Source organism: Vulpes lagopus, chromosome 8 (genome assembly GCF_018345385.1).
Source record: "Vulpes lagopus strain Blue_001 chromosome 8, ASM1834538v1, whole genome shotgun sequence".
Lineage (NCBI taxonomy): Eukaryota > Metazoa > Chordata > Mammalia > Carnivora > Canidae > Vulpes > Vulpes lagopus.
The window spans coordinates 101,183,582-101,211,188 of record NC_054831.1 but is presented as its reverse complement, the minus strand read 5'-3'; the positions used below and the strand labels follow the sequence as shown (position 1 = coordinate 101,211,188).

The 27,607-nt window shown below is 39.7% G+C and overlaps 1 protein-coding gene across 7 annotated transcripts in view; it reads right to left on the bottom strand.

Moving 5' to 3' along the window:
• Positions 1 to 18,547, bottom strand: part of SREK1 (splicing regulatory glutamic acid and lysine rich protein 1) — a 45,440-nt gene extending 26,893 nt beyond the window's left edge. The window contains exons 1-4 of one of the 7 annotated variants that reach the window (XM_041765199.1): positions 18,233 to 18,547; positions 12,487 to 12,549; positions 9,223 to 9,356; positions 3,394 to 3,509 (exon numbers count right to left, since the gene is read on the bottom strand). In XM_041765199.1, the coding sequence (XP_041621133.1) occupies positions 3,394 to 3,509; positions 9,223 to 9,356; positions 12,487 to 12,549; positions 18,233 to 18,393 (474 nt within the window). In that variant the 5' untranslated portion in view covers positions 18,394 to 18,547. Of the gene's footprint in view, positions 1 to 3,393; positions 3,510 to 3,795; positions 8,605 to 9,222; positions 9,359 to 12,486; positions 12,550 to 18,232 lie in introns of those variants that run through there. The other 6 variants (XM_041765198.1, XM_041765201.1, XM_041765200.1 and 3 more) reach the window with 6 other exon arrangements.
• Between the last annotated feature and the right edge of the window lie 9,060 nt (positions 18,548 to 27,607).

Here is a 27,607-nt window from a genome sequence, read left to right as displayed (position 1 = left end):
TTCATATAAAGCTTCATTTCCTCTCAACCACATCACTGTTTTCCTTCATAGTATTTATTATAACGTGTGGTATCTTGCTACTAACAGATCTTAGATTTGTTGCTCAGCATCACCGTTTCAAGTTATCATAAAGTCGTATAAAATAGCTCAATTCGAAATGGGAGAGTGATCTCTGAATCAAGGCCACCACCCCAAGCCTAGTTTCTTTCCATGTTTTGCTTGTATATCGACGCTCCTTTTTTCCGCCCCCCCAGCTTTGTCTTCTATGGTATAAGGTACACAGATGTTTGAGGATTATTATATTTAAGTTTTATTTTTTTAACTGTGCAAAAGAATTGTTATATACTAGTGTTAAATCACAAATATGACTCTTATTATTTATTAGTTTTGCATGGATTTAAAGCTTTAAACAGGCCTTTCCAGGTAACTCTCAGTTGTCAATCCCTTTGACCTGCAAATTTTCTCCACTGGGACATTATATTTATTTACATACATACACACACACATACTCATACACTTGGAATGGGCTTTTCCAAATCATCTCATCCAACCCCTTTGTTTCTCAAATTTAAAGTTCAGTTTTTTAGAAACGTTTCCTGTGTCTTCCTTTCATATCATCTTGCTATCCCTATGCTATTCAATATGATAGTCAATTATGACATACAGCTACTTGAATTTTAATTAAAACTCAGGAACACATTTCAAGTGCTCAACAGCTACATCTCAAGTGCTCAATAGGCACATGCTGCTAGTGGTTACCACACTCAATAGTACAGATACGGATATTTTCAGCATAGCAGAAAGTTCTATTGAATGTGGATGCTCTGTAACAATATGATTACCATTCTTTTGATGATTAGTCTACTTTCTAGCCCTGATCTAAGAAACCTAAGTATTTAGTTACCCTTTTGGTCTTCATTGGGTTAAAGATGACCTAAACTCCTGACATAACACTTTTTGCCTTCTGACATAGAATCTATGGCTTCCCTGAAACCAAAATGTTCCAGGCATAGGATGAATAAATATAAAAGCCCTACGGCAAATATATGCTTGGAATGTCTAAGAAACAACAAAGCCAGTATGGCTGAAGTAGAGTAAGCTAGGAAAACAGGTAGGAAAAAGGTCAGAGAGGTAAGCAGGAACCAAGTCACAATGGGTCACCTGTCCTCTATTTTCTAGCTTGAATTGTTCTTCATAAATTAAATTTCAAAATAATAGCTATCCACAGCTAAATTAAAAGAAAACCATTTCCCCTCAAGCCAACAAATTAAATAAAAACTTACACTGTTGCTAACCAATCCCTCTAAGAATTATCAAGAGTGCAAGACAATAACAATACTATGAAAAAAAAAATAGTGATCCAGAAATTAACATGTTAAAATATGCCAGAATATAACCAAAATAAAATTTTCTAGAAAATATCTAAAAAGTACCAAAAAAGTATCTAAAATATCAAACTCAAACAATCAGATATTGAATTAAAAAGTATTTTCCAAGGGTGCCTAGGTGGCTCAACTGGCTCAGGTCACGACCTCAGGATCATCGAGCCTTGTGCTGGAGCTCCTCACTCAGGGGGTGTCTGCTTGAGATTCTCTCTCTCTTTCCCTCTATTCTTCCCACCACTCACACTCTTTCTAAAATAAGTAAATCTTAAAAATAAAAGGAGCAATTGTGTGGCTCAGTCAGTTTAGTGCCAGACTCTTGATTTGGGCTCAGGTCATGATCTTGGGGGTTGTGAGACTGAGCCCCATGTCAGGTGCTGTGCTGGGTGTGGAGCCTACTTAAGATTCTCTCTTCCTCTCCTTCTGTCCCTCCTCCCCCTCTCTCTCTCTCTCCTGCCCCTTCAAGTAAGTAAATAAATAAAAAATGCATCCCCCTCACCCCAAAAAAATAAAAAATAAAAAGCATTTTCCCACCAGGGATCACAGTGCAGGTCTCCAGCAATACAATGACATGTAAAAAAAGACCTAAAATTTTGCACTTCAAAGTTTGAGAGACCACTTTGATAACTGGTAAATTAACTACTATCAAAGGGGCACCTGACTGGCTTAGTCAGTAGAGCCTGAGACCCTTGATCTCCAGGTGTGTTCATGTTCCACAATGGGAGTAGAGTTTACCTAAAGGAGGAGGGAAGAGGGCGCCCGGCTGAGTCAGTTGGTAGAGCATGCAACTCTTGATCTCAGGGTTGTGAGTTTAAAGCCCACATTGGGTACAGAGATTACTTAAAAATAAAATCTTAAAAAAAAAAAAAAAAAAAAGGAAAAAAGTATTTTAAAAAAATTAACTACTATCATAAAGCTAGTATTCATTCACTCCCTAATAATCCAATAGCACAAATCTAAGATACAACTTACAATTAAAGTGAATTTTGTATTTTGTCTTGCATTATTTTTTGAAAAACAATGACCCTTCTTTAAAATAAATATAAAAAGAGGGGGATCCCTGGGTGGCTCAGCGGTTCAGTGCCTGCCTTCAGCCCAGGCATGATCCTGGAGTCCCGGGATCGAGTCCCACATTGGGCTCCCTGCATGGAGCCTGCTTCTCCCTCTGCCTGTGTCTCTGCCTCTGTCTCTGTCTCTGTCTCTGTGTGTGTATCTCTGATGAATAAATAAAATCTTTTTATAAGTAAGTAAATAAATAAATAAATATAACAAGAGTCTATTAACAGCAAAAATATTGTTTTTAAAAGATTTTATTTATTTATACATGAGAGACACAGAGAGAGAGAGACAGGCAGAGACACAGGCAGAGGGAGAAGCAGGCTCCATGCAGGGTGCCTGACATGGGACTTGATCCCAGGTCTCCAGGATCACACCCTGGGTTGAAGGCGGCAATAAACCGCTGAGCCACCCGGGCTGCCCAACAGCAAAATCTTATTTAACCCCTCTTAGAAATCACAAAAAAAGGTATTAAGTTCCTAAATGTATGTAGTTAATGAGAAAATATTTTTACCGTGTTTCTACCATCTCACATTTTCTCAGTATCAAATGTTTCTGATATTTTTTCCCGTTATAAAGCTGTGGATCATTTTATTTTACTTTAAAAGATTTAGTCCTCATGAACGCGGAAATATAGTTACCTAGATTTTCCAATTCCCCACGCAATCTAAAACGCTCAGTTTCAATAAATGATTCTCCAATGAATAATCTACTTTAGTTCTCAAATTTAAACGAATGCCCAATTACTTCAGAAGTAATTCCAAAAGTCTGTTTAAGTCAATGATAACATGGGAGGAAAAATTAAATAGACATTAAGTAGAAAAACTGAGCAGACATTTTCGATCCTTTTCATTTAAAAAAAAAGGTTCCAAACAGAAATAATTTTCTAAGTTCTTTTCAAATGATTACACAACTGAACATAAATCCCTTTCAGAAGAGGGTGTGTAATACTTACTGTAGTCAGGGGATTTGGGGTCGGTATGGGAAGCAAGCCTGCACCAGGCATTAAACTTGTCATGGTTGGAGCAGGAGCCAATAAAGAGAGGGCTTTGGATTCCTCTGGAATTTTACCTGCAGAGGCAAGTTCCAAACATTATGGGAAGCAGAAACACCACACAAACTTTACACTATGATTTTACAATTACCCTTGCACTTAAAAAATAATAATAATAAATGAATCTATCTATCAGATCTGTACAAAGAAATAAATAAGAACTTAAGTCTTTCCTTTTATCCTGCTCTACTAGGAAAAATAAAAGTGAGCAAAACTTCAAAGACTAACAATCTCATTAATGGAATATTATTTTAAAAATTGAATAATGTAGACAATTATTTAACACTTTGAGCTATGGGTCACCTGTACTGGAAACTTAATGTTCATGAACCAAACGATATCAAGCATGGACGCTTTCCCAGGACGGTGTTTTCGCGGTGATCGAAAGTTGTGTTACACATGACAACCGTTCGTGTTGGCTGCATCACTAATAGCACACAGAACATCAGATACAGAAAAGAAGAACATTTTTTAAAGTTTAATCCCCAGAAATGGCAAATAACCAAATTAGTCAAAAAAAAGAAAAAGAAAAAACAAATATGTGCGAATTGAAATTTGTTCCTTAATGAGTGCCCCTATCCTAGTTACTAAAACTACCTACTGGTGATGCAAACAATTTTGATAACCTTCCAATATATTCTATTCAATTTTTCAAGCAGACAGAAAAAAACAAAAGCCTACTCCATGTAATCACCTTCAATTTAAAAGGAAGCCTACACCCATCAAGTTAAAAAAGACCTCTCACCAACTAGGTCAGAGATGCCTAAAAGAATCCAATTCAAAGAACATGCCTTGGGAATTACTAAAATTTTTGAGAATCACTAACAAAAAAAGTTCCTTTGTCTCAAGAAACTTCTTAACGTCCTGACTTTTATAACCAATTTACGTATACTTATCTGAAGAGGAGTGGTTAATGCCTAATGTCTTGCTTATAAACACCTTGACTGCCTAATAAAAGTAGTGTAACACTAAAACAATCTTAGACACTAAAAAAAAAAAAAAATCCCTAGAACTAAAAAATGAAAAACTTACTCTAAAATAAGTTCATCAATTGCTGTATTTGAACACTAAACTTTAATCAATTAATTTTGATATGAACTGCAACTTCTGCACATTTTCCCTTTCTGTCCTCTTTCTCTACTGCTCCTGCTAAAATATTACTTAAAAAGTTGACTGCATATATCTATTTTAGAAAAGCTACTTATAATTACGTGGTAGTTGTCTATACATTTCCATTATGGAGTCCTCAAAAAATAAAACTGTACAAAATCACACTAAATTGAAAATAGCATATGGATTAAGTTTTCAAAAGCACCGTGCTGAATTTAGAACTGAAATTTCTACTTAAGACAACCAGACGTGGAGGGATAATCTCTAAACAATATTATCTGAATATACCTGTAAACATGGATGGAATTCAAGACAGCTTTTAAAATTTGATTTAAATAATGGTTACACCTTATTTATAGGAACAGAAAAATTACATTCAATTAGCTTTAACAAATCCTACTTTTTCCTAAATTTTACAACATCTAAGTCTACATTAATTTACTAATTTCAAAAACAGTTATTTTATTATTTCAGTGTAAATTCTGCACAAGCACAGATTTTTTAACATGCATAAATAAAAGGTAGGTAGGCCTTACTGAAGACATCAAATAACAGTAATTTATTTTATATTTATTAGTTACTGGTATTAATACACATATCTGTATACCCACCTATATATACTAAGCTATTTATATTGCTACCAGGCCCATTTTATGTTATAAATAGGTATTATTTTTTAAATGCTTTAAAACCTGAACACATCTTGATAAATCGACTGAGGTCCTGTGTCTGTGTAAATCTTATGCTTTGCCACCCTAATTTACATACCCAAAATATAAGCTAAGAATTTCGATTATTAATGTCCCCAATTTAAGATTACTTGTAATTAAATAAGCAAAAGTATCCATAAAAGACAGTGTAGGAAGACTACACAAACAAAAAGTATTCAACACAGGCCAAAAGATGAACACTTGATATTATAAAGACTTCCACTTCTGGCTTAAAAAATTTTTCAATAGGTTATCTGCTTCTCACTGCCTTTCACAGTAATAAAAAACTATTATAAATGGCAAGTCTAACTGTAATCACATTTTTTCCTTATTCTAATTACCATTAAAGATACTTTAAGAAAAAAGTCCCATTGCTTAACTCCCAAGATAGAATTCTATCAAATTTACCCTCCAAATACTATCAGAGTATATATAAAAGTATAAAACAAACAAGCATTCAGGATTTTCCCCAAACTATACTCCTCAAACTCAGCTGAGAGGAAAAACATCTCTCAGAGAAAATTAAAGTGCTAGTCCTAATCTTGGAATCCATTTAGAAGCTAGTGACATCTGAAAATTCTGCAAAAAATTGAAGCAGAGAAACATACACGCAAGTTTTCAACAAACTTTCTCAAATACCCATTCCCCATATAGGCAAGTAAAAAGTCTTTGTAAGTCAAGGAAGTTCTTTTCTATAATAAAATAACTCAAAAAAGCGAATGTCTCTGCTTGTCCTCTACCCCTAAATTAGTCTAAGAAATTTACTTACTTTCCTTGAGGATTTTGTATGCTTAAATTTCTAGGGGAAAGGATGAAAATTATTAGCTATCAGTTGGTTTTTATGAAAGATGTAGATTTGGGAGAAAAATTGCAAAAATGTTGCAATGAGGTCAGAAAATGTTCCTAAGAATTCTATCAGTGTTTTAGTGTTTTGAGAACAAAATGTACTGTGCAGTCTATAAACACCAATTAAGACTCACACTGAGCTTCACAACACTGTACCCTAGTTTACTATGAAAATTTATTTCACTGTAAGACTGAGCTCTGCTATTCATCTCCCAATATAATCTGCAAAGCAATGTTATGAACCCTTAATGGAATACCATTTACAAAGAACTGGAAACCCAGCTCACAAGTTAAAGTGAAAGAGATTTAACAAAACAAAAACAAAAACAAAAACAAAAAAAGGGACAAAATAAAGAAAAAGAAATGAAATTAAAGTAAAACAATAAAAAACAGAGACAGGGCGTCCATCTTCTGCGGTTCAGACTCCGATCTCATTTCCCCAATGAAGGTTTCACTTGACGGCAGGTTTAGTGGCATGGCAAACAATGCCTAACTCAGGCAAGTGTAACAGGTCTGCCTTGGCCAGTCTAGTCATCTAATAATGCACAAATATCACATAGAGAAAACATACAAAACCAAATTAATAGTCAAAATCCATCTACCAGAAAATGTGGACATAAAGTTACGACTGATGATTAGGCTGACACCCTTGTTATGTTTGACCTTATCTTTTTCTAAGTGTTAACATTTATAAAAAAGAAATCTGAGATGCACGCAACAACAAAAAGAGGTCATATCTGGACAAGTATAATGAAAGCATATTTTATTTTGAAATGGCAGGTTTTATTAACAATAGCTAATGCTTAATATGTATGAAACTATTACACATCAAACATTATTTATACAGCTTAGGACCTTGTTACAAATCTGTCTGCATTAGAAAAACAGCAAATTGAAAGAAACTGAAAAAACTTTTCTTAAAACTGTTGCTTGCTATGGCTGTCTCATTTCTTTCATAATGCTGTTTCTATAACATCAAAGAAAGAATGCAATCAGTGAAGTCAATAGAAGAATGCTTACAGCACCCTATCTCCTCTAACAGAACTTACTCCACTGGAACTCTTTCCTTTGATTTATTTCAAACTCACTTTGCTATCTTTTTCAGTACATAACACATTATTACTCTGCTTGCAGTGCATAATCAGATCTTTCATGGCTCACTGTAACATTCTTCAGATTCTGTAAGGTTAAATTGGTGATATTTAGTTACACTAAATGAAAAATGTGTATCTCAATGTTTCTCTAATACCAATTATTTTATCAGTGTTCTAAAATACAACTAAATTGCAATAAAAATGTGCTTAAACTTTCATGTTCAAAACCAGAGAAACTGTCTCAAAATGGTAGTATTAAAAATATTCAAGACCTATTGTAGTAAGTGTGTATTTATTAAGCTCTATTAAGCACAACAAAGAAGAAAACCTCTACATGCCCATAACCTTGAACATTTATGACAAATCATGGTTTGGGCTTCTCAAATACATGAAAAATTCTAAGGGAATATAGCAAGGTTCCAACAAAGAAACACTGATAAAAATTCTTCCTTCCAATTCAGTAATGAGCCAACATAAGATCCTGCACTGTTGGTAGCATAGTTTTCTGATAGGATTAATATTCCCACTTAATAAACCTGCCATCTGACTTTTTTCCCCATGCAGTTTACCTGATGTGAAACTGGTATGAACTTGGTATGCAGAACTAAACCATTACCAGCTCTGTTCTCACCTTGCTTTCTCCAATTCTGGGCTCACTGTCCCCTTACAGATCAATAGATAAGGACAGATTCAGCAAATAATTAGCTTTAATCCATTTTTATTGTACTACTCTATTCTAATCTCCAGGCATGGGGGAAAATACTTTCAAATTTCTCTGGAAAAACATCCAGAATGTCCTATTCTGAGACTTCAAAACCAAAAGAATGGTACTCACTGTATCTAACTGTAATGTTTTTGACATCCCAGAATAGACATTCTGAAATAAGCATCAAATTTCAAAAGTGCAACACTATGTACCATATGTCAAGTTATTTTAATATTAGCCTTGTTTCTAAAAGAGGTTTTAAAACATTCCATATGAAAACTCCTTAAATTGTTCCAGGTAAATTTTTTACGTTGTAAAACAGTTACCACCATCCACCAGGGAAAACATACTTTAAAGACATTTAAATTATAATGAACTATTTGAAAATCCAAAGAGTACACATGCCATAATGTGTACTCGAAATAAAAATTGATTACACACCAGAACTGTCAAATTCAGCACAGCCTATTATATGTGAATGGCTCTGTAAACAGAAATTACTACAAAATAAGTATTAGTAATCATTAGCTCTTAAAGCAGGTTAAGTCTTAAATTTAACGAGGCTTTTGGCCTTGTTCCCATGTTCAACAACTATTTCCTTGATGGAGGCTTTGGGCTTTCCATGATTTTTCTTGAATTGCCCATCCTACCCCCCAAGAGAAGCAAGCCATTAAAAGAAAAAAGTAAATTCCAGTTGCATAGCAATCACATTGAATATGCAATAATGGCTCAATGACAAGGTGAATTACCTTAAGAGGATACTTTAGAGATTAAATTATAAATATCTTTCTTATAAATACTACTTAACCTCAATTTGGGAAAATGAACAATTTTTATTTATGATATCATTAATACTGTATACATAGGGGCAAATGCTCACTTATACATACATTTAAAATAATTTCCCTTACCAATGTAGTATTTTCATTTCAGAAACCTTTGTTTACAACTTGCAAATTGACTACAGAAAGCCAAACAAAAGAAACCAGAGAAGTAATTCATGAATTTTTTTAAATGTTTGGCTACAAAATCTCAAGCACAAGTAAGTAATAAATAGCCATTCTAATGTATTTATTAGGTACAAATTCTTTCCTTCTCCAAATTTCATTCCTACACACACACACACACACACAAACACACACACAAACACACACACAAACACACACAGCAATATACTATCTACCTACCAATTTCTAGGAAAGCCAAAGGTAGTAACACACAGGACAGAGATTAAAATAATGGAAAAAACATGTCAGATACCAACCTTCTGCACAAGGTACAACTATCAGAGCTCTGTCAATAAAAACCGTGTTAGTTAGATGCTGGGCCACGCCAACACTTGATGGGTCACGAAACTTAACATAACATACTTTGGAAGAAAAAGCAAGAGGTGCGTTGCTGCAAGATAAAAAGAAAAACAATTGGACTAATAAACATTTGGTTTGTTTTGTCATTTTCACTTGAAACATCTTTCTTAGATCTCTGCATAATCTTAATCAAGAATTTTTACTGCTAAAGATTATTAAGACAAAAAAAGTTTTGTATTTTTAAATTTTTATCTAAATTCCAGGTAGTTAATATACAGTATAATATTAGTTTCAGGCATACAATATAGTGATTCAACACTTCCATACAACATTCTGATGCTCACCACAGCAAGCGCACTCCTTAATCCCTATCACCTATTTTACCTATCCTCCCACCCCTCTGCCTTATGGTAACCATTAGTTTGTTCTCTATAGTTAAGAGTCTGTTTCTTGGTTTGCCTCCCACTCCCCCCCCCCTTTGCTCATTTGTTCTGTTAAATCTACAGATGAGCAAAATCATATGGTATTTGTCTTTCTCCGATTTACTCTGAGTAGTAGAATACTAACTCCATCCATGCCATTGCAAACGGCAAGATGACATTTTTTTACAGCTGAATAATATTCCATTGTGTATATACACACCTTCTGTTTCCACATTTTGGCTATAAACATTGAAGGTGCATGTATCCCTTTGAATTAGTGCTTTTGTATTCTTGGGTAAATACCTAGTAATGCAATTGCTAGGTCAAAGGGTAGTTCTATTTTTAACTTTTTGAGAAACTTCCATGTTTTCCAAAGTGGCTGTACTTAAGGCAAATCTTAAGTCTTTCACCGTGATTTGTCTACAAAAGTTGACAGAAATCTAGGAAGTCCTATTGTCTTACCTCTAAAAACTTGAAATTTATGAGTTAACCCAAGCAAAACATGAAAACAGCAGATTTAACCCAAAAATGTTCAACCAGCATATTATATCAATGGGCAAAATCACTTTATAAAAAGTCCCAATCCTTCAAATTTTGTAACCACTTCCAACCTTTCCTAATTAGATCACTAAAAACTTTACCAGAGTCTTGCAAAAAGACAACAAAGAATTAATATTAAGATCTTTTGCATGTACTAGACTGCTTTAGGCTAGCTAGGCAGCATTGTGATTTCCAGACCAAAGATTTTACAAACGAAATTTTAATTATTTTATATGCAAAAGACATTCTTCTAAATCCTACCAGATTCAGTTTAATCTAAGTAGGTCTACAGTAAAAAACCACAGAGCAGAGCACAGATGAAAGCAGTTTTCCCATAATATAATTCATCTTGTCAGACTGCAAAATATACTATATTCAATGATTATCATTTTGTCTATCTGTCCAAGACTATTTTTAAAGTCTAAAATTTTCTTTAGCAAGAAAAAAAACACCCAAATATATACCTAATATAGAACATATACATTCCTTTAAAGCATTAACATTTCTTACACTATGAAATAAGTGAGATCATTGAAAAATATCTTTGCCTTGTGCAGTAATTTATGTTACAAAACAGGTCAAGAAAGTTGACCATAATCCTAGCCCTAGTAAATGGCAAAGGTGGGACTTGAAGTCTAACGATCTAAAGCCAAATCTAATGCAACCTTAATCATTCAACTAATCAAGAATTTTAAAAGCACTGTAGGGGTGCCTGGGTGGCTCAGGTAGTTAAGTGTCTGATTCTTGATTTGTGCTCAGGTCATGATCTCTGGGTTGTGAGATGGAGCCCCACATCAGGCTGTGCACTAGACACGGAGCCTGCTTGAGATTCTCTCTCTCCCTATCCTTCTATCCTTCACACTCTCTATTAAAATAAAAAAAAAATTTAGAAGCATTTTAATGTACTATCAATTCCAAATATTAGACATTTTTAAAATTAGAAATTTTCACATAAAGTAACAAATCTATCTTGATAATGATTATACATATTCATGCTATTACCAAAACACTGCGATAATGAAACATATTAGCATGTAGAACTTGAACTTATATTATTAATGTAAATAGGCTAATAAAAGTTGGCAAAAAGAAACTCTCTCTTTCTCACAACCCAACTCAATTCACTCCTGCCTAAGGCTATCCAATTCAGGCTTCAACAGGCTCACTACAACAATGCCTACTCCCCACTCTATACAAACATCTAAGTACTTCATGAATTTGTCACTGAGGTAAAAACAGTGGTGTCCACACTTAACTCACCTTTACATTACCCACATCTCCAATTTAGACCTCTCTTGAGCTTTAGACTCCCAGATCCAAGTGCCTGCTGGGATATCACACCTTGATGGTCACAAGGCCCATCCCCCAAAAGTTACTGAGTCTGAAATAAGTTCATCACCCTTCTTCCTCAACAATCCTGGTCTTTGTCCTATACATCATCTCTCAGTTAAAAATACCACCATATTACTCAAATCATAAATCTAGGAGTCACTAAATGTAACCGTCATTAGTACCTTTCACTAAATGCTTCCAAATCTCTTCTGGCTACATGGCTAAATTCCACTTCTTTGTTCCTTAAAGTTAGGTGTGCCCATGTAACTTGTTTTGGCCAATTAAGTATGAGCAGGACCGACATTCAGGAGCTTTAAGGGACATTACTTGGCTCTTTTGCTCCGCCACAATGACCAGCCTCATTTGAGAAATGGGTGGCTGACTGCTACATCAGCTTCATCCCAGAGTGAGTGACCACAATGAGGAGAGTTCCCTACCCCACAAACTTAGCATAAAAAGTAATTCATTTCTACAAACTATTGAGATTCGGGGGTTGTTTCCATCCTTGACCCTTCCTCCTTCTTCATCCAGTTGATTGTTAAATCCTGTGAAGACTGCATCCCAAATATTTGTCACAGGAGTTCTTTCATCATTCTCATGATCAGGGCCTTAACTCAAGCCCCCATCATCTCACAAGTATTATTACTATGGCTCCTAACCCATCACAGTGATTCCAATCCCAACTCCTTAATAATGGTCTTTCACAACAGCTGCCAGAGTGATCCCTCTAAACCCTACATTTTATCATGTCATTCCACTGCTTACTTAAATTTACTTAAATTTTACAGACACCCTTCTGTTCTTGCTTCATCCTCTACATTGCACCCAAAATATCTAGGCATTAGAAGTACTTGTGGTTTCCACAACACATTCTGAATATCTGGGCCATCTTTGCACATACTGTTCCATTTGCCTATGATATCCTACCTTCCTTTTTGAGGGGTAATTCCACTTTTCTTCAAGGCTTGAGTTTCCAAGTCTTCTGGAAAGCTATTTTAAGATATCAAAGTGGTTAGGTACCCCTCCTCTATGTGCTTCCAAGACATTCTATATACACTTTCAGCACAGACTTTAAGAGTTTTCTTAGGTGAAATCCCCAACAGATTTTAGAAGCTGCTAGCCACAACTGATTTGCCACATGACCCAAGGGCCCATTTCACTGGCTAACCAACCACCTATAATTTGGGTGGCTTGATCAAATGAACTTAAACAATCAGATTGTCTCTCTTGGTCTGAAAAGTCACTGAGAATCAGGGCTTGGGCCAGATGCCAAAATACTGAGTACAAAATAAGTCTGCAAAGAAAATAGAGCAGATACATGGAATGAAACTGAGTGGACAATAAAGCTTCTGAGAAGAGGCAGATAGTCACCTTGGATGCTGAAATCTTTCTGGTTCCCAGTCCCAGTTTCCATGAGGCCTACTTGTACTACAGTCTTTATTTCAATTTAGAGAAACAATTTTATTTCTTCTCGAACTAGACCAAGTGGCACTGTTTTTTTCAACAACCCTTCCCCCTAAAAAAAACCTGTAATTACAATGAGCTACTAAAGCTCTAGCAATTACCAGTACACTCTCTTTTAGCATTCTTCAAGAGCCTAACAAATCGCCATTGAAACTACTTTCCCTAAACGGTCAGATCCTTTTGTGAAAGAATGGAAACCTAAATAATCACTATTGAAAACTAAAAACACAATTCCAAATACCCCTACTTAAAACCCAGATCATTTCAAATTTAAAACATCCAGGGGAAAGGAAATATGAGACTGGGTGGGAAAGCAATTTCATGTTATGATAGGCTACCAAGATTTGAGAAGCCCAGAACTGGTTAAGAAAGGCTGATCTGTGCGCATCAAGCATGATCATAAGAATGCGGACACTAGACATAGCTACACCACCGTCATTTTCATCTCCTTTCTTAAAATACAGAAAAGAGATCAACATATATTTAACACTATCTTATTCTGAACATTATAATCTAAGTTACAATACAGTGGCAAGCCTAAATACAGAAGATGCTCAAGTGTGTATTTATTTAAAATCATTGTTTCCAAATTTTATATTTACAGCTTTTGTTCTCATAAACCTAAACTTTTAAACACTTACTTTTTTTTTAATTAAATAGAATTATCATTTTTAAGTCTATTTTTGACCTAGAGTTTTAACTTTTAAAAGGGTGTTACATGTTCCACTTGGTCTAAATATATGCTTCGGAAGAAAGTAGCAGCAGCCAAATATAGCAAATTTTATGTCTGCCTGATTTGTTGAATCAAATTTTGCCTCTTTTTTCAAAACTTTATACAGTCCTTTTTTTTCTTTCAAAAAATTTCTAACAATTTAATGTAGAAATTACAGAGCCAACTTTTTGAGCATCATTTAAATTTCCTAGGCCCTAACTGGTTATTTTGTTTTTCATTAAACATGGTGATGGCATTGTAGAACGCTTCTGAAAAAGTGAATGTGGTACTAATTTTTCCAGTAATTTATTGGAAGATCTATCAAAAAGGATATAATTTAAAGCAAGGACAAATTACACAAAAGTATGTGTAAAATATTAACTGACACATAACTTTTAATAGGGTTTCTGAGGAGGACTCCAGTGGTACTTTGGAGGGCACAATTTTTCCTTTTGTTAAGATCTTCTTACAAATTACTGACACTTGCCAACCAAATGCCAGAAGGCATTCCCATCAATGCCTGATAATCAAAAGGACACATTTTCAAATGTTTCCAGCTAAAATCCACTTACTTAAAATACCAAACCAAAGGACTCAATATAGCCAATGACAGAATTGAAATGTTATTACTATAAATAAGACACAAAAATATGAAAAAAAATGATTATATGTTGAATGAAAAAAGTTTACCATCAATGTATAAATCCTTTGACTCTGCTACATTAAAATAAGCACATATCAAAAGGACTGCAGGCAAATATATGGAAATAGAGGTTTCAATAGGATCGTAAGCGGAGTTTTCTTTTTCTCTCTCATAAAATGACTATACTGGTTCTATTAATATTTTTAACTAAATAAGTAAGAGGTGACACATTTTTCCTTGCTTATTAATACTTTTGTAGACCAGAGAGCTGAAGAAAACCAGTAAGCAAAAAGAAATCAACACAAGTGTTAATGTGAAAAACAGTGTTAGAAATCAGGATAGGATTACCCTCCAAGGTTAGTCATTTGAAGGGGGACACTGGGAAACTGCTAGGGCACAGACAAGCCTGATGTAGGTGGTGATTACATAGGTGTGTTCACTTTGTGGAAATCCATCAAGCTGTACTTTTATCCATGCATTTTTCTGCATATACAGGACACCTAAAAAAAAGGGGGGGGGGGGGACTAAAAAACTACAAAAGTTTCTTACTGCCGTAAAAAGTTTCCATGACATGGTACCCCTCTGTTGTGCAACAAGTGAAAACAAAAAATTCTGGGTATTGGGCAGCCCGGGGGGCTCAGCAGTTGAGCGCCACCTTCAGTCCAGGGCCTGATCCTGGAGACCCGGGATCCAGTCCCACGTCGGGCTCCCTGCATGGAGCCTGCTTCTCCCTCTGCCTGTGTCTCTGCCTGTGTGTGTGTGTGTGTGTGTGTGTGTGTGTGTGTGTGATGAATAAATAAAAAAAATCTTTTTAAAAAAAATTCTGGGTATTTATCATCCAGCAGCATAAAAAAGAGCACAATTAAGAATTGTTAACATATATATAAAAAGAATGTTTAATTATCAATGTTTAAAAGCTAAAAAACTGAATCACAGCCTCATTCCAAAAGAATTCAATTTAAAATGTGAATTTTCATATTAACAGGTGAATGCTTAAAATGTTAATGAGAAACTGTTTCCGCATTCTATTAAAGAAATATATTTCCACCTGAAAAAAAAGAAATATATTCCCAAATTTTAAACAAATGAAATTCTACTCAGCTTCCAGACATTAATAGTAAAGTACGGTTTCTGAGACACTGCAAAACATTTATCTGTCTTCAATACATCTACTACTATTGTACTGTTATCCATTTCAGCTCAAATTTGCAAATAACATCTTTAATATAAAGACCAGGTTATGACCACTTCATTATAGAGCAGAAAACACCCTATTAGTAAAGCAAAGCAGTATTTCTGAAAGACAGGAATGAGGAATTACCCTGAAGGAAAAACTGATTAGAAATACATGTGCTGTTTGTGTTACAATTTTGCAAAACGTATTAGTTTGTGACACAGTAACTCTACCAAGTTTAAGTAAACAGTGTTTATTCTGACTTTCAAAGTAATTAACATCTGATTTCAAAAAACAGCTCATTACTAAGTATCAGATAGTAACCGGCAGCATACTGCCACCCATACCTGGTTTTAACAACGAAAGTGGCTATTCCGTTGGCACTGAATAATACTCTGTGATATGTTTCTTCTACCTATAAGACACCTTATTACCACAACCTTGAAAGCAAGGTTAGTTTACAAAAGCTCTTGTACAAAATATTTTACTGCTTGTTTCCAGTTAAGCATACAGCACTCCTCCAAACACTTCTCCATCATTTAAAAAAAAATTCTGAATGCTTAAACCAAGAGACAGCAGAAAACATTTTCAAAAGTTAAATAAGATTGTCAAGCTATACAGCCGTGGCTAGCCAATAAATAGTATACTCATGCACTTATGAAGTATTGACAAAAATATATTATCTGAATCTAATCATGCAGAAACAATGTACATAAACCCAGATTAAGAATCATTCTGCAGGGGATCCCTGGGGGGCCCAGGGCGTGACCCTGGGGTCCCGGGACTCCCGCATCGGGCTCCCTGCATGGAGCCGGCTTCTCCCTCTGCCTGGGTCTCTGCCTCTCTCTCTCTCTGTCTCTCATGAATAAATAAATAAAAATCTTAAAAAAAAAAATCATTTTGCAAAACAAAGTACAAAACAAAATGTCAACGCCATGAAAGATTTTTAAGAAGGTGACAGGGGTCTGTTCTGGATTAAAGGAGATAACAATCAAATGCAACGGGTGGTTTCTGATTATATTCTAGACAAAAAAAAAAAAAAAAAAAAAAGGAAAAGGAAAAGGAAGGAAGGGAGTGAGAGAAGGACGGACGGACGGACAGACGGACACGTGACTGTAACTGGGGAAAACGTAAACTACTTCGTATACAGTATCAATGTTCAATTCGTTAAACGGGCTGTGGAATCGTGGTAACGGAGGAGGATGCACCTGCCCCAAAAAGGCACACTTGGGTGCCGAGGGCTGGCCAGGCACGGTGTCTGCTTGGAAAGGACGGGCAGCAAAAAGGGGCGTTTGGGCGCAGGGGGCGTAGGCAGCGGGCGGGGGGGGGGAGGCGGAGGAGGGAAAAAACCCGCGAGAGAAACGTGGCTGCTCCTCTCCCCAACTTCACGCGCTGAGGACTTCGCGACAAAAAAAAAAAAAAAAAAAAGAGAGAGGAAAACACTCCGAAAAGCGACCTCTGCAAACCCCGATGCCAACTCTCCCCCGTCCCCACGCCGTGGCAGCGCGGGATCCCTAACGGGCGGAAACCGAAAGAAAAATAGGTCTACGGGCATCATCATCAAATACATCAAAAAAAGGTCAAAGAACAAAAAAAAAAAAAAAAAAAAAGTTGTGGTTTTTTTGTTGTTGTTGTTTGGTTTGTTTTTGGAAAGAAAGAAATCCTGGGCGACTCCTAAGCCGTTCCTCCAGAGGGATTTGAAACAATGAGCAAAACACGGAGGCCTCGGAGGTGCTAAGCTCTACCTTAAGAACACACAGCTTAAAAAAAAAAAAAAAAAGGAAATTCGGTGCGAGGGCCGCAGGGCCGACCCGCAGGCCCTGCGGGGTCGGCGCTGGGAGCGGCCGCGGCTCGCCCGGGCCAGGCCACCCCGCTGCCCTAACACGACGCGGGACGCGGCCGCGGGGGCCCCGGCAGGGCGGAGGCCGCGCCGCAGGGATAACCCGCCGCCCGCCGCCCCTAATACTTCTCAGCGAACGCTTAGGACAGCGTGACCTTCAGGGCGGAAATTTTAATCCGCTGCCAAAAAAAAAAAAAAAAAAAAACGGTGGGGGGGAGACGAAGGGACGTGATCTTCACCAACACGGATGGACGGGCTCGGTCGGCTTAGCCAACAGGACGCTAAATCCGCCAGGACGGCCCCGGGGGCGGAGCCGAGCGCCCGCGGCACAGCCCGCACCCCGAGGCCGCAGCAGGCGGGCGGCGCCGCGGGCTCCGGGACTCCGCCGCCGCAAGGACGCCAACAGGCATTTGCCATGAGGACCGTTCCGGGCCCACGTGCGGCCATCTTAACTTTGGGAAGAAAGACGGGAAGGCGAGGGGAGGAAGGGGGAGACACGGACTACGAGGCCGGGACGGAGACCACAAACCGGGGATGCACGGAAATTAAAAAAAAAAAAAAAAAAGCAGCTTCTCTAAATTCTCTGTAGTGGCTCGATGCAGAGAGATTCACCTCCCACCCCCGCGCCCCCAGCACACACACAATCCGCCTGACCCGGAGAAAGGGCCTAGGGGCCCCGCGCCGGGCTGCCCTCATCAAACATGGACGCCGAGGTGAGCGAGGCGGTCACGTGACGCGCCCCCGCCCGCGCTCTCCCCCCCCCCCCCACCCCGACCGGCCTGGGCGCCCGAGGTCTCTATGGCGCCCGCGCCCCTCCCCCAGCCGAGCTCCAGCACTTACTCCGGGGGGTAAAGCCGCAGCTCCTCGATTTCTCCTAGGAAGGAAAAAAGCGTCCGCATCTGCTCGCTGGTCACCGCCGACGACAGGTTGGTCACCTGGATCACCGCCGTAGGGGTGAGGCCGAAGCCCAGCGCCAGCCCGAAGCCGCCGCCGCTGTTCATCCCGGCCCGCTGCTGCTGCCGCCGCCACCACCGCCGCCGCCGCCGCCTCCCGCTGCCCAACGTCCGCGACGCGTCAGCGGCGGAACCGGGAGGGCCGCGAGCGCGCTCCCGCGGGCGAAGGCTCGGCGGCGGGCAGGTCTAGCCGCCCGGCCCGCGACTCCCCTGCTCCCCGGGCTGCGCGCGCCGGCCGGAAGCGTCGCCCCGGCAACGGGTGGGTCGCGGCGGCTGCGGCCCGCGGGGGGGGGGGGCCGGGGGGACCGGAGGGGGGGAAGGAGGGGGGCCAGAGGGGGGCTCGCCCCGCCAGGGCTCACACCCGGCTTGCTCCCGCTGCAGAGGGACCGGGTTTCGGCCCTGGAAGCGCAGGGCACGCCGCTGCCTCCGCGTCGCGCCCCCGTAGACCCGGGGAAGCGCGAGGCCTGGCCTGCCGGGCGGGGCCGGGACCTGGGGGGGGTCCCGGCGGGGGGGATCTGGGGGGGGTCCCGGCGGCCTCCCCCGCGTGTACTTGGCCCAGGCGAGCGCGCCGTGCTCCCGCGCAGGCCGCCCCGCCCGCGGCCCCACGTGAAACACACGCACACAGGTTGCAAAAATGTACGGGATGCGGGATGCTCGGCTGAGGCTGAGTTAAGGAGGTAGGAAGACAAGGCCAGGCGGCCGCCAGGACTTAGGCAGTCGCTCCTTGCGCGGCAGGGGGCCCAGGATGCCCTCACCCCGGCCCGAGGATGCTGCAGGTGCTCTCAGTGGGTCCGGGTCCGTAGGGCCGGAACGATTCCCTTTCTTTTTCTTTCTTTCTTTCTTTCTTTCTTTCTTTCTTTCTTTCTTTCTTTCTTTCTTTCTTTCTCTAAAGATTTATTTATTTATTATTTATTTATTTATTCATTAATGAGAGAGAGAGCGAGAGAGAGGCAGAGACCCAGGCAGAGGGAGAAGCAGGCTCCACGCAGGGAGCCCCACGCAGGGAGCCCCACGCGGGACTCGATCCCAGGACCCCGGGGTTACGCCCTGGGCCGAAGGCAGATGCTCAACCGCTGAGCCACCCACCCAGACGTCCCAGAACGATTTTCGATATGATGCCAGGACTCTGCTGACCTTTTCCACCTCGCTGACATTTGCACCCACGGTGTAAAAGCGACCCCAGGTTAACCTGCTGCGCCTCGGAAGGAAACCAAGGCCGTGGTGCCAAACTGCGCTAAATCGTGGTGTTGTGTGTTGCTCACCTGCTTGCTATCATAGCATGCTAAACTTAAAAGGTCGTTTCAATAAGCTAATTTGAGGGTGCCCGTGACCAAGGGGCAAAAATTATTGATGTCATTTGATGTTCGCCCTGGCATGCATACACGTCTTTTAGATATGTTTGAAGAAATCGCAAGAAGTTAGCAGGCATGCCCAAGTATAAGACGGTTGGTTGTCTCCAGAAAAAGCACTTTTGGGGTTGAGTGTTCGCATGCAAAAAATGTAAATCTTGTAAAACTTGTAAACACCTACTCTACCCCCCATTAAGCTCCAGCTTTACAGTATTTAAAGACTTTTTTGCTACAAAAATACCAGTAATATTAACACACGTATTTTGACATGATATGATGAAAGATGTGAACATTTGGAAGATCCCTATTAACTCAACCAACGACTGTTTTCAAAATAGCCAGTGCGCTCGCCCTATTACAAAACCAAAATGAGTCATCAGAGTGGTAGGTAGACTCATGGATTTTAATGTAGCAGAATGAAAAAGGTAATTGATACAGTTTCAGATTCAGTCCACATTGCAACTGTACTCTAAGAAACTACCATATGTCAGGTTTGGTGTGGTATCAAAGAATATCCAGAATTATCTAGAAAGGCTATGAAAATAGTTTTCCCTTTTCCCACTCCTTATCCGTGTGAGACCAGATTTTCTTCATATGTTTCAACCAAAATATATCACAACAGATTGAACGCACAGATAGAAGAATCCAGCTGTCTTGTATTAAGCCAGACATTAAAGAGGTTTGAAAAATGTAAAACAATGCCACTCTTCTCAAATTCCTCTTTGGAGAGTATCATTTTATCATAAAGATACACCATTTACACAAACACAAATAAGTTTTAGAATAATAAGTTTCTTGAGTCTGAAAATTTAAATTTCTGACAAGTTCCCAGGTGGTGGTGGTGCTGCTGCTGCTGGTGATCTGAAAACACCACTTTCACAACCCTTGGTTTAGTAGGTCATAAAAGCAGTACTTAGTACATTTACTAATCGACAGTTGATGGTAAAGCAGAGGGAAGAATCTGTTTCTGGCCTGGGGATTGTGTAATAGTGCCATAATTTAGTACCAAAAATAGGAAGGAAAGGCAGGGTTGTGAGGAATAAGCAAAAAATGTTGAGGTCCATTATGGACAAGTTTCTGAAGTGAAACTTAGAGAAAATATCTAGAATGTGATTTAGAGGAAGCCCAGTGGGTAGCATTAAAGGGATAAAACAACAAATAGCCAAAAAAGAATGAAATCAAGGGAGGAGAAAAACCAGGCGGAATGGGGGGTGGGTTGGGGGGGGTGGGCCATGTTAGTCACCAAAGTTAAGGGAGGGAAAAAAAAGCCTAATAAGGAAAAAGTGAGGAATGAGGAGGAAAGAATGCTGAAAAGTATCATGTGCCCGTTGGTAGATAGAATGTGACCGCTGAGACAAAAGCTCTAGGAGCCAGTTTAGAGAAGCAAAGTCCACAGCATCACTTCTCTTGATTCCTCTGTGAATCTTCCAGCAAAACTTCCCAACCCGGGGCCTCTTCTAGCCCTGCCACTTTGGCCAATGCCAAACTGCTCCACCCTGGAAGCATTTGGGGACATATGCTTTGGAATTTTAACCTTTATACCATGTTCTGTCTCCAACCTCTGTAATCATTGTCTGGGCTCCCAGTTGCAGATATTTCTTGGTCACTTAGGCCTCTTGGTTTCCTCTGCCTGCCGACACCTTCTAAATCAGTAAGGCAAGCAGTGACAAGGTTTCGGTGCAGAGAGGGTTCCTCGCACTTAGATTCAGGACCGGAGCAATAAACCTGAAGCCAAAAGTAAGAAAGATAAACTCCAGTAAATAATTAACAACAAGAAAAGAAAATACACATTAAAATTGGATGCATTTCTTGGATTTAGAACCTGGAGTTGGGCTCTGGAGAGAGGGCTTTTAGGATTTGAACGAATGAAATCTTCAATGAGTCTGTGGAATTTTCAAGGACATTTTGATGGAGAATAATTCAGAAGTAATTTCAAGGAAGGAAAGATCTGTAGGTACCCCATCTTTGAAGGAGGAGTGCCGACGGTGGATTCAGCACAGCAAGGAAGCACTGGGAGGAAAGTGAAGAACTGGAAGGGATCAGAAGTGGAATGAGAGCTTTCCATGTGTGCACGCCCTCTGTGTGTGTACATGTGTTCGTGTGTACACTGTTTTGAGGTAGGACTCTTCCAGAAAGGAAGCAGAAACTCTTTGTCCTGCCTGTGCTTACCCACATCACCCTCTTCTTTCAGAATCCAGAGCTCTCCATGAGCTCATGATGTCTCTAGTGGCATACCAACTGTCAGTTGGCATACATATTTGTGATTACTAAAGAAATCACTAGATCGCTTACACAGAAGGGAAAGTACGGGCAATGATGGCAAGCTTAGTTCACGAAGTGGAAGAAATCATTGCACAACCAAATCTTTGGAAGAAGATCGACCAAGACATGTTTAGAACACTTTGGCTCCTTTAAATAAATCCGAAAATATGTAAGAAGACCACTGAGATATTTAATGGAATTTGGGGAAGAATTGCACAGGGAAATCTTAGGAAGAGAATTGACCGGGGTAGTTCTGGGAACATCAGCAGGAGACTTTCATAGACCTTCTCAAAAGTGTTGCCAAAGGGCACCTGGGTGGCTCCATCGGTTAAGTGTCTGACTCTTGGTTTTGGCTCAGGTCCTGATCCAGGGTCCTGGGATCTCCAGCCCTGAGTCTGGCTCCCCACTGACCCAGGAAGTCCCTTGTCTCCCCCTCCCACTGCCCTTCCCACTGCACACACACTCTCTCTCTCTTAGATAAATATTTTTTTAGAAAGAGTGTTGCCAAAAAAAAAAAAAAGAGAGAGAGAGAGAGTGTTGCCAAAAAGGTAAGTCAACGCCAGTGATTCCCCAGTTCTTGGCAATCGCCAATCTGCTTTCTGTTTCTGTACAATTGGGTTTTGAGGAAATTATATATAAATGTAGTTACGTAATATTCATAATCGTGAATGTCTACCTTCTATCACCAACCCTAATGTTTTTGAGGTTCATGTACATCAGAGCACGTACATTTAGTTTTATCCCTTTTTTTAGTGTCAAAAAGCAGAGTGTTGTATGAATATTCAGCATTTTGTTGGTTTGCTCAACAGTTGATGGATCATGATATTTCTACTTGGTCATGTTATATAATCCTTTTTGTATGTTGCTCGATTTGACTTGCTCTTATTTTGTTAAGGATTTTTGTATTTCTTTTTATGAAGGATATTGGTTTTTGGTCTTCTTTTTTCACAATGTATTTATCTAGGTGGCTGTGATGTCAAGATAACACTGGCCTTGTTGTATGAGTTGGGAAGTGTTCCTTCTTCCTCTGTCTTGTGAAGGAGTTTTGTAGGAATGATACTATTTCTTCTTAATTAGAATTCACCTGTGAAGCCAGCTGCCCTACAACTGACTTTCTTTCTCTCTTGTTGAAGTCTAGTTAACATCCAGTATTACATTAGTTGGGGCTTTTCTTTGTGGGAATATTTTTCATTACCTAGCAAAACTTTTATTTCTTACAGGTCTATTTAGATTTGCTACCTTTTGGGATCCCTGTGGTTTAGCACCTGCCTTCGGCCCAGGGCATGATCCTGGAGTCCCAGAATCGAGTCCCACATTGGGCTCCCTGCATGGAGCCTGCTTCTCCCTCTGCCTGTGTCTCTGCCTCTCTCTCTCTGTGTCTCTCGTGGATAAATAAATAAAAAATCTTAAAAAAAAAAAAAAAAAGATTTGCTACCTGTTAAAATAGTTATGTTAGTTTTTGTCTTTTTGGGAATTTATCCATTTCATCTAAATTGTATCATTTGTTTACCAAAAGGTGTTCAAATTATCCTCATTATCCTTTCAGTTTCTGAAAGATCAGTACTAAGGCTCTCTCTTTCAATCCTGATATTGGTGATTTTTATTTTTTAAGATTTTATTTGCTTATTCATGAGAGACACAGAGAGAGGCAGAGACACAGGCAGAGGGAGAAGCAGCCTCCATGCGGGGAGCCCGATGCGGGACTCAATCCTGGGACCCCGAGATCATGACCTGAGCCGAAGGCAGATGCTCACCCGCTGAGCCACCCAGGTGTCCCCCGTTATTGGTAATTTATGTCTTCTCATTTTTCTTTGTCAGTTTGCCTAAAGGCTTATCAATTTTGTTCTGATTAAAGAAGCATCTTCCAGTTTTACTGATTTTCCCTATTTTCTTTCTATTTTTTGTTTTATAGGTTTCCATTCTGCTTTTATCATTTTCTCACTCCTGCCTGTTTTGGGGTTGATCTACTCTTCTTTTCTGGTTTCTTAAAGTGGAAGCTTACATTATTGATTCGGGACTATTTGTTTTCTACTATTACCATTTGGTGCTGTATATTTTTCTCTAAGCACCGTAGGGAATGTTTGTAGAGTGTGCAGAAAAGCTATTGAGAGCTCAGTGTCTCACCAGAAGCACTGTACTACAAATCCAAATTTCTTTTTGCTATTGATTTATAATTTAATTGTTGTAGTTGGAAAACATGCTACGAATGACTTCAATTCTTTTAAATTTACTGAGACAGGTTTACGGCCTAACACATGTTCCGTCTTGGAAACTGTTCTAGGCCCACTTGAAAAAAAATTGTGTATCTTGTTGTCATTGCGTGGAGCGTCCTGTAAATGTCACTTAGGCAGGTGGGCTGATAGTGCTAATATTCCCGACTCTTATGTGCTGAAGTCATACGCTGTGCAGGATCCTGGTAGCAGAGAAGCTGTCCATGCTGTGGAGGCAAGACGGTGGCAGCCACGTCCACTGTGGAGCTGGACTCTGGTGACACCGCGTTCTCTACAGGAGCCGCAGAGAGGGACAAGAATCGCTGGGATGGGGGGTCAACAAGGGAATTCTCGCCAGTTCCAGGGATTACTCATTGCTGTCTACCAAGATAACTTAACATTGTGCCATCTGGCAAAGACAAAATATTTGAAAGGCTCATTTTAAATAATACTTAAGCAATAAGTTAAATAATATTCTTTTTCACAGAGCTGCCAATCAAGGGTGAGTTTGTAGCCAAGAGACAATAAAAAATTCTCTCCTATGGTTTGTGGCCATTAAAGTCACTGCTCGGGGGACGCCCAGGGGGGCTCAGTGGTTGAGCGGCTGCCTTTGACCCAGGGCGTGACCCCAGGGTCCCAGGATCGAGTCCCACATCGGGCTCCCCACAGGGAGCCTGCTTCTCCCTCTGCCTGGGTCTCTACCTCTGTCTCTCTCTGTCTCATGAATAAATAAATAAAATCTTTTAAAAATAAAAAAATAAATTCCCTGCTCAATTCTTTGTTTTGTTTTTGTTTTCAGTTCTTACTTTGCTGTTTTGACTTGCTTTAATCCAAGGCTGTGCTAAAACACTTCAAACCAGGAAGATTGCCAACCCTTGCCAATGGATCTATGGGCTTAAGAGTACATTGAAAATTCAGGAATTTATTTATTGAGTCTTGCTCAGCCTTTACTTCTTACCAGGCCCTGTCAGGTGTGTCTTGCACCTGCCCACAGCCCATCCGGCACCCAGAGATGTGTGAAGAGCTTGTCAAGCCTCTGTGTGGCTGTCCGTGCCAGGACCTGTCCCTGTTCTACTTCTTGCTAGCCACTCCCCCAACTGGGACCATAACCTAACATTAGCAGAATGCTGGACTCGGCCCATTCATTTCTTAGCATAGTTGCCACTTTTGCTGACCACACTAGTGGAGGTATTTTCCACTCTTTGGTTCGAATCAATTCACCTGTCTGTCAGTAAAGCTCCTGCTTTCCACAGCCAGCTCCACCCTGGTGGGACACCCATGCCATTGGGGAAGGGGTATGATGGGAATGGGAAGAGCCCCAGGCAAGAACCCCACAGACTCACACTGCTCTTACCATCCAACAGGTTTTCATTAACAAGCACTTCTCAATTTGTCTGCCTTTAGTCAATTTTCCAGAGTCTTGGAAAGGTCTGGTTCTGACAATTTTGTTTAGTTGTTTGTGAGAAAGAGCATTTGCCAACCTCTTCACCCCATGGCCAGACGTCCCTGCCAGTACACTTTGAAAAGGACATTCATTCACCTCTGGGAATAATTTCATAATAAACAACTGTCATTACTGGGAGGCTCCTGAGGAGGTAGCAGCCGCGTGACCAAGCTCTAAGAATTTCTCACATTACAGACCAAATTTTCCATTGTTTACAAATGAAGAAACTAAAGCACAAAGAGGCCTACTCAGAAAACGTGTGTTGAGCACTGACTTCATGTCAGACACTATTCTAGGGGCTGAGGACACCATAGTGGAAAAAAAAGTCCCTACACTCATGACATTCCAGTGAATTACCTTCTGGAGACTAAGAAACTTGTCCAAGATCACCTAATGGATAAACGAAGCTTCCCGTCTGACTCCCAAGCTCTTCTTACTTCTCCACATTGCCCCTTAGCTTCGTCTGTTGAAGTGCTGTGACACAATCCCATAGACTGGGTAGTTTATAAACAACAAAGTTATTTCTCACAGTTCTGGACTTGGGGGAGTCTAAGATCAAGGTGCCAGCAGATTTGGTGTCTAGTGAAGACCCCCTAGCTGGGTCAGAGATGACCATCTTCTTGCTGCGTCCTTGTATGATGGAAGGGGCAAGAGAGCTCCCTGGGGTCTTTTTAAAAATTAGATTCATGAGAGCTCTAACTCATGACCTAATAAGCACCTCTCAAAGACCCACCTCCAGTACCATCACGTGAAAGGTCAGGATTTCAACATACACCCAACATGGGGCTTGAACTTGTAACCTGAGGATCAAGAGTTGCATCCTCCACCAATTAGGCCAGCCAGGGACACTGAGAGTTGGATTTTTTAAATGAATGTTTTCCTGACCTCAATCTACATGAAATTGCATTAATCATATAAACCAAATTCATTATCTTTCCTCCCCAAACTGAAATATCCTGGTTTTCTTCCTGATTTTCCTGGTTTTGTATTGGAGAGACAGCAAAATAAGAAGTGGTATAAACCAGAGCCAAAAGAACAAAGTGACTTAGTCTTGCAATTAAAATCAAGTTGATGAACTGGTGAAATTAGAAGAAGACAAGTGTTCATAGTACTACTTTTTTCAACTTTCTTGTAGGCTTGGAGTTTTTCAAAATAAAAAAACTAGATAAAAAAAAACTAGATAAAGTAAGTCAGTGGCAAAGGATATCTCATTTTAGAACATTAAAATATCATTCAGATAGGTTGTGCTCTATCAAAAACCAAAGGAGCAAACTACACTTCTCCTTTAAAACAAGATAAATTAAGAATGACTTCTAAAGGACAGATGGGATTTTGACTTTCCTATATGTTTTCTTCAAATATCACACTTTCTAGGGGCACCTGGGTAGCTCAGTCAAATGTCTGCTTTCAGCTCAGGTCCTGGGATCGAGTCCCACATTGGGCTCCTACATACCCCTACCCCTACCTGCTCATCCTCAAATTCTCTCTCTCCCTCTTCTCCTGCTCTCTCTGAAATAAATAAATGAAATATTTAAAAAAATAAGTATCACACTTCCTACATGCACATATAATTTATTGATTTACACAGAACAGAATTTATTGATTTACAGAGCTGGATTTGGTGAGGAATACCTAGATTAATATTTGAATAAGGTGGTCCTCCCAAATATACCTGAGGTCTTGGATTAGAGAATTTGAATTAGAATTTGTAAAATAAATTTCACATGGATTTCTCTCTTTAAGCTCTAAATGGAGTATACTATTCAATAAATCAGACTTGTTTCTCTACTTCCAGAGTAAGAATGTATTTGTTTGAAGCAAAGAAAACCAAGCAAATAATTCTGGAAACAGAAATTGACTGCGAGGCTTTTAGACCTGAGTTTAATTAAGACTCAATTATTTTTAACCATTGAATTAACAGAGTTATATATAAGGAGTTGAGATGAGAAATAGGAAAAGAGCAGTGTTTGTTTTTTTAAGATTTTCTTTATGCATTA